The following is a 7,341-nucleotide window of genomic DNA, read 5'->3' on the forward strand; positions in this document are numbered from 1 at the left end:
AGAGACGTGTGTTGGGGCTTACCTGCGGCGTTTTCATGCCCTGCAAGGGATGCTCTGCAAGGCTTACACATGAAACATATGGTTCCAAATTGAAGAAAGATAATACAGGCACGTCCCTTCGTATGATTTTTCTCGGCGTTGCGCAATGTACACGTTATTAACATGGCGTGCAGCAAATCGATGGTGACTTTAGGAGTACAATGTTGACGTCGGGTAAAAATGGTAGTACGATCTGGGTTCCCCCCCCCCGACTGGTACTACTTTACCATATCTATATCTATATCTATCTATCTATATATATATATATATATATATATATATATATATATATATATATATATATATATATATGTGTGTGTGTGTGTATGTATATATATATATATATATATATATATATATATATATATATATATATATATATATATATATATATATATATATATATATATATATATATATATATATATATATATATATACCAAAACTTGTTTGTATCTTCTCAGAGGGGTAAAGTGCTCGATGCAGGATGCAGAGCAATATTACAATAAATATGAGATCACATCAAGTATGTTTGGTACCTATTACTCGGGTTTCACGCATACACGCGATCGTCAGATAGGTAGATTTTATTGTAATCTACCTATCTGACGATCGCGTGTATGCGTGAAACCCGAGTAATAGGTACCAAACATACTTGATGTGATCTCATATTATTGTATATATATATATATATATATATATATATATTATATATATATATATATATATATATATATATATATATATATATATATATATATATATATATATATATATAATTCTTGATAAATTCATCTTTTAGAGACGAAGAGGAGAAGTACGCAGAATTGCTACAGAAGTGGGAAGCCCTGCAAGATCATCTTGTTGCAATGGAGGAGAAGATTGACAAAAAGAGCAAGAAGAAGAGGTTCTTTTTTAAAAAGAAGGCGAAAAAAGAAATCCAACGCCAGCAGCAATTTCTTGACGCTGTCTGGAACATCAGAGATGCAATGGTCAGTGAGATGAAGAAAAACCGCTTGGTGGCGTATGACACAATACAAAACCAGGAGACGATGGAGCAGATAGAGCGCGAAAGAAAGATATTAGAAGACGCACAAGAAAGTCTCAAGGAGAAAATTGAGAACATTGAAAAGACAGAAGCGGCTGAGAGTTGCAAGGAATGGATCAAGGAAAGAAAAGCTTGCCAGGGCGAGGATGAGGTCATCGAACGTGAGATGGCCGAACGAAGGGAGAAGATCACTCAGAGTAGGATGCGCAGTGCACAGAAAAGAGAAGTGAGAGCTGCCATCCAAAAGGATAGGTCATTCGAAGATTACTTCGCTAAACTAAAAGCCATGGCCAAGATCGAGTGAGAGGGAAAGTTTAGACAGACTCCGTGTTGTAATCGCGTGATGATTGCAAAATTTTCACAACAAGAACCTGCGATTCAAGGTTATGAATAGATTACGTTCAAGGGTTCCCTTCTCACAAACAAAATCTCCACAGGAAGGTTTTGTCTCCAAGTTGTTCAGCGTTTGGGAAACTGCACAAAGTTCAAGTTTATCGAAAACGTAACAAAACACGGCACGGTCGGTGTCAGTTTCCAAGGAATAAACTGACAAAACAGTCAGCGGCTGTGTGGACATAAGATTTGACTTCGACCATTTGTTGGAAACATGTAGAAATAGAGATTCAGAGACTGCATGATAAAAGATATAAACATTTAAGATAGCAGAGAATTTTAAGACATTTGCACTGACATTTTTTATTCATTGACCATGATGAAATTCCCGATGTCAAGCAGTTCAAGTCTTTAATATTTATTCCGTCGTCTATTCTTTAAGTTATAATTATCTTCTGCAATGATAATATTCTTTTGTTCTCATTCGTGTCAATAAACGGTGATTGAGAATGAATATTGCCTCAGTTTATATTCTTTGTAAACATCTATGTGCCCATCACGGTTAGAATTACTCCACCCGTCCTCAATTCGGCCAAAACGATATTGATGACGCAGAATAAAGATGACAAGTATAAAATCTGAATCTAAGGTTTGCCCTCCCCCGGAATGACCCACCCTCTTCGATCTATAAACAGATCAATCTATCGCTCCCCATGACTCGCTTGATCAGATAAGTTATCAGTGAATTGATACGTTATTGGCTGTTTTGATGCGGTATTGGTTGAATTTTCTACGTTATCAGTTGATTTAATCCGTTATCTGTTCATTGATACATTAACGGTAAATTTGTTGACACGATATGGGTTAGAAAAATTACTGTGTATCGGTAAATTTTTGCTACGTTATCTGTTAAGAAAAATTACAACGTTATCTCTTCATTATTATGTTATCGGTTGATTTAATACTTTATCGGTAAATTTTTACTTCGTTTTCGGGTTCGATATGTTATCGGTTAGTTATCGGCCGTAACTTAACTTTAACACGGAGTACAATAACTTAAGGACTGGTGTTATCGGACGCTATTTGACCTTTGACCTCAAAACGTCTTCACGTCAACGCGGGGAAAAGGGAGAGATGGTTTTAAATTTTAAAGGTCCATGAGCTGTAACTCTGCGAAATTTGTCCAACCTTAAGTTACCTCCAATTTCCTCAGATATTCATTGCAATTTGCAAATTGAACAATATAGTCATTCACTATGCCTCAACAAAGTTTGCTTGTGCCAGAATAGGCAAGAAAGTGAACAGATTTATGCTCATTTGAAATTTCCCGCCATTTTCAAAATCTTTCAGTGTTATGTGAAAAGCAGAGAATTTTTCGTCAAAGTGGAGTGAATCCCTTTCCCGGCCTTTCATTGGGTTGAACCATGTTGTATTTGTAAAGATTCAATTGTGTACATGCACCATTTACGCTGCTTATCATGAAATTGTATGGAGGCAGCCATATTTGGGTGCGGCACCTGTTTGTTATTTGTCTTACTGAAACCTCCCCATGCAGTCCCACTCAGTGGATAATGGTATTTGAGTAAACATCTCTTAGTAAGAACATTTCTGTGAACTAACTGTAATCAAAATATAAAATCATAAAAATAATTCCAAAAGATGCAGCTTATGTATTTTTAACAAAAGATATACTCCTAAACATTCAATGGATCATACAGTTCACAGTGGTCTTTCAATGGTTCATTAACTTCACAGTGGTCAATCCAAAACCTGCGAACTTGAGTAGCATTATGCTGCTGACCTGTAATTTCTATCACGTGCACTGCGCAGCGCGGGTTGAAATTTCGTTCCGCGCTCTGCGGACGCGCTGAACGCGTTCCCAGTCTGTTCGCGATCGCTCAGTGCATGCAGTGCGCAACGGACATCAAAAAAACTTTAATTTAGACTTTTTCCTTTTAGAATTGGGCTAAAAAGATGTGTAATGATAAGGTTATTCACAAAACACCAGGATTTATGTCCTCGTACGTCGTACGCTTCGGTGTTGTCCTCAACGCCTCGCTACGCGTCTCAGCTGCACACGATGTACTCGGATATAGCCGTGCGTGAGGGCGTGAATAACGTTATGCTATTGTCTACGTATTTTTTAAGATTCAAATTTGATGACTAAGTTTAAAATAAGAAAATTAAACTTAACGCGATCGAGTTTTGAAAATTGTCAAAGGCTGGGTGGGGAATCGCTTTCGTTTCTTTTGTTTCTATAGGCTAACTTAGGCCAAAGTAATTAAGTTCTTTGTTTTGCGTCACCACCCTCTTAGGTTTTTAAGTTTTCATGAAAAACACACACAGTGTATTTGAATAGGAATTTTTAGGACATGACCGCTTAGCCTTTCTGAACGAAAATTTTGTTACAATTTTTTATTTGCTGCAATTAAATTACATTGTGTTAATTTTCTTGTGTGTGTTTTTCAGCCGCTTAGACGCGTACCTTTTCCCATTTAGAGTGGACGCAAAACAAAGAATTTAATTACTTTGGCCTTATGTAGATGGACGTTTTTGCGACAGCATTGATGTGAACAAGGATACGGTTTGCGTGTTTTGAGTGAATTTATCGGATTTAGGCCGAGGATTTAAAATAAGTGGCTTGGGGTTGTAGTATTCTTATCGCTTAAAAGCTGCTTTGATAAACGTGTAAGATTGTTGAAGAGATCATTATTGACCAGAGTTGCAGATCATCTATGAAACAACCTATTATAGGTGTCCGTGTGGGCCCGATCAACACAAAATAAACATAAGCCAAATATTACTTTTCAATTTATGACAAATTGCATAAAATTACCAAATCAACCTCTGACGACGATTCTATATGATAAAATACATTGCAATATTGAGCAGGCAGAGTGTGGATTAGCTGTGGGTCCATAGCTGTGGTGTTTTCGGACGTGATTTCTGCCTTTTACGGGCTGGTTTTGACTTTTACGTTTATAACCCCGTCACCAGGGCAACACAGCTATAGACCCACAGCTAAGTGTGGATAAGTACTAATATGCACAAGCACGCATCATGCACATTGATTCGTAAGAATGATTCTGTTATTTGGGCGAGATGCTTCTGTTACTTGGCAGTCTCGCCCTTATTACTTATTCACGGAAGGCAGGGGTAACTAACCACAGGCTATGTGCATGTAAGAACAACATATTAGGTGTATTTTACCACAACAATGATGCTAGGTTCAGACTCAGCCGGGTCAATGGCTGCTGCTATGCTAGGCTAGAGACAGAAATTTGGTCCGCGTAAATTTCCACAATATATTCATCGCATACAGGACAGATATCTCAAAGGTAAAAACTTGTGGCGATACAGAAACCGCGGCGCGCACAATATAAGAGTCGTTCACGGCAACGATATATATATACATAGAAACTATATCGAAATATATACATAGCTGCATAATACAAAAACTTGAATGAATAGAGGATTGAAGTGTCAAATATCACAATCAATGACGTCAGGTCATAACAGAGCAATAGCGATGAATAGGAAGTTGTATGGGCGGTAGTAGGCTGGAAGAGGGGCATAGTGTAACCGCCGGAAACATACAATGTTGAAATGTTTTGAATGATCAGACTGAATGTCAAAGGTCACGATCTTTAACGAAAAGAATAGACTAGAAACGTTACGTGTTCGTATGTCCCTCTATCGAACTTCGACCGATCAGAAGATCCCGTTAGGAGTACGGTGCCCTGGGTTCGAAGCCGACAACGACCATGAAACACGGAACTTTCGGTAATGTGAACAATGATAAACTGCCTCAAATAAGAAAAAGACTGAAGAGATTTGGAAACGTGTGAAATATTTACAAGAACCCACCAAAATGAATTAAAAACTCTAATTAGGTAAAAACTAAACGTTTTGAGTAACATCTGCATCCAATGAGCAAATGGTATTATTATACACCTGCGTCTGTAACCTATGGAGTTTCGTCGTACGGTAACTTTCGGTATCAGAGGATGAGCTAAACCACGCCCTCAATAATCACATTTTGATAAGTTGGTTAAGTTGGATGAAATGGGTACCATGAAGTGGGGTAGAATGGTTTGAACAGCTTTTATAAGTTTGTTTTTACGAGGAAGACGCCCTGCATAAAAATACCCCAAAATCAATATGCATTGATTTGCCCTCACTACAAATTTCTTTATTCTTCCATTTTTACCATTTTAAACACATTGTAAAGATTAATCACTTGAAAGACAGTCTATTAAACCCTACAATATGTTGTCGGAGAGCATTTCTGTGGGAGATAGATGTACTACATGTATGCTTGGCGTTTTGAACTTCCGAGGGCGCTGTGAGTGCCACCATGATTGGTGCAAAATGAAGCTATAGTGACGTCACACTTTTGTTCTATCTGCAAATAGAACGCAACAATACCACAGCCAGCAAAGTTGTTCGAATCATTTGCGAAGTGTCAGCGCTGCACAAAAAAAACTTTCAAACTGAGCGATAAATCTTGTAATTTCTTCAGAATACGTAAATAATGGGTAACAGAGTTTCAAGGAAATCTAACATCTTCGAGACAATTGTTTTACAAAGGTGAGTTAATGAGTGAATTGGGCTATATAAAACAGAGTAACTGCATCTTATCTGCAGTAGCAATATATGCACAGCTGAAATAATGCTTTGTACATGACAACAGAACAACAAGCACTAGTCTTTCTGACGTCGTGAAGTGTTTTAAATTCCTGTCTGCAGAAGTTCATTCCTTAAATAAGCTAGATTTCTAGTATACCCAACATTCACTCATTGTTATCTAGAGGTTACATCTCTCTGATCCGAACCAATTGCATATAACATTCTTGATAAATTAATCTTTTAGAGACGAAGAGGAGAAGTACGCAGAATTGCTACAGAAGTGGGAAGCCCTGCAAGATCATCTTGTTGCAATGGAGGAGAGGATTGAGAAAAAGAGCAAGAAGAAGAGGCTGTTTTTTAGAAAGCGAGCGAAAAAAGAAATCCAACGCCAGCAGGAATTTCTTGACGCTCTCTGGAACATCAGAGATGCAGTGGTCGGCGAGATGAAGAAAAACCGCTTGGTGGCGTATGACACAATACAAAACCAGGAGATGAAGGAGCAGATGGAACGCGACAGAAAGATATTAGAAGACGCACAAGAAAGTCTCGAGGAGAAAATTGAGAACATTGATAAGACAGAAGCGGCTGAGAGTTGCAAGGAATGGATTAAGAAAAGAAAAGCTTGCCAGGGTGAGGATGAGGTCATCGAACGTGAGATGGCCGAACGAAGGGAGAAAATCACTCAGAGTAGGATGCGCAGTGCACAGAAAAGAGAAGAGAGAGCTGCCCTCCAAAATGATAGGTCATTCGAAGATTACTTCGCTAAACTAAAAGCCATGGCCAAGATCGAGTGAGAGGGAAAGTTTACACAGACTCCGTATTGCAATTGCGTAATGATTGCAACTTTTCACAACAAGATCTTGCGATTCATGGTTAGGAATAGATACGTTCAAGGGTTCCCTTCTCACAAACAAAATCTCCACAGGAAGGTTTTGTCTCCAAGTTGTTCGGCGTTTGTGAAACTGCACAAAGTTCAAGATTTCTTTACATCGTTATAACGAAAACGTAACAAAACACGACACGGTCGGTGTAAGTTTCCAAGGAAAAACTGACAAAACAGTCAGCGGCTGTGTGGACTTAGGATTTGAAACCAGTTATATTTTACTTCGTTACCATCGTTGGAAACATATAGGGAAAATAGAGACGCAGAGACTGCATGATAAATATATAAAAATTTAAGATAGCAGAGAATTTTAAGAAATTTTTCACTGATATTTTTATTCATTGACCATGATGAAATTCCTCATGTCAAGCAGTTCAACTCTTTGATATTTATTCTGTTGTTTAATATT

General features: G+C 37.9%; 2 protein-coding genes across 2 annotated transcripts; both read left to right on the forward strand.

Annotated features, from left to right (window-relative positions):
- Positions 1 to 908: 908 nt before the first annotated feature.
- On the forward strand, positions 909 to 1,391 carry LOC139123774 (uncharacterized abhydrolase domain-containing protein DDB_G0269086-like). Its single transcript, XM_070689930.1, has one exon. It carries the CDS (start codon positions 909 to 911, stop codon positions 1,389 to 1,391), a length of 483 nt encoding a protein of 160 aa, XP_070546031.1.
- A 4,563-nt stretch (positions 1,392 to 5,954) lies between these two features.
- On the forward strand, positions 5,955 to 6,843 carry LOC139123785 (inner centromere protein A-like). Its single transcript, XM_070689941.1, has 2 exons — positions 5,955 to 6,010; positions 6,294 to 6,843. Exons 1-2 carry the CDS (start codon positions 5,955 to 5,957, stop codon positions 6,841 to 6,843), a joined length of 606 nt encoding a protein of 201 aa, XP_070546042.1.
- Positions 6,844 to 7,341: the final 498 nt, after the last annotated feature.

The sequence above is a fragment of the Ptychodera flava genome, chromosome 2 (assembly GCF_041260155.1).
Source record: "Ptychodera flava strain L36383 chromosome 2, AS_Pfla_20210202, whole genome shotgun sequence".
Classification (NCBI taxonomy): Eukaryota; Metazoa; Hemichordata; class Enteropneusta; family Ptychoderidae; genus Ptychodera; species Ptychodera flava.

Coding starts and splice junctions, on each gene's coding strand:
- LOC139123774 (XM_070689930.1), top strand. CDS start 909: ATGGAGGAGAAGATTGACAAAAAGAGCAAGAAGAAGAGGTTCTTTTTT.
- LOC139123785 (XM_070689941.1), top strand. CDS start 5,955: ATGGGTAACAGAGTTTCAAGGAAATCTAACATCTTCGAGACAATTGTT. Junction 6,011..6,293: donor GAGACAATTGTTTTACAAAG/GTGAGTTAATGA, acceptor TTAATCTTTTAG/AGACGAAGAGGAGAAGTACG.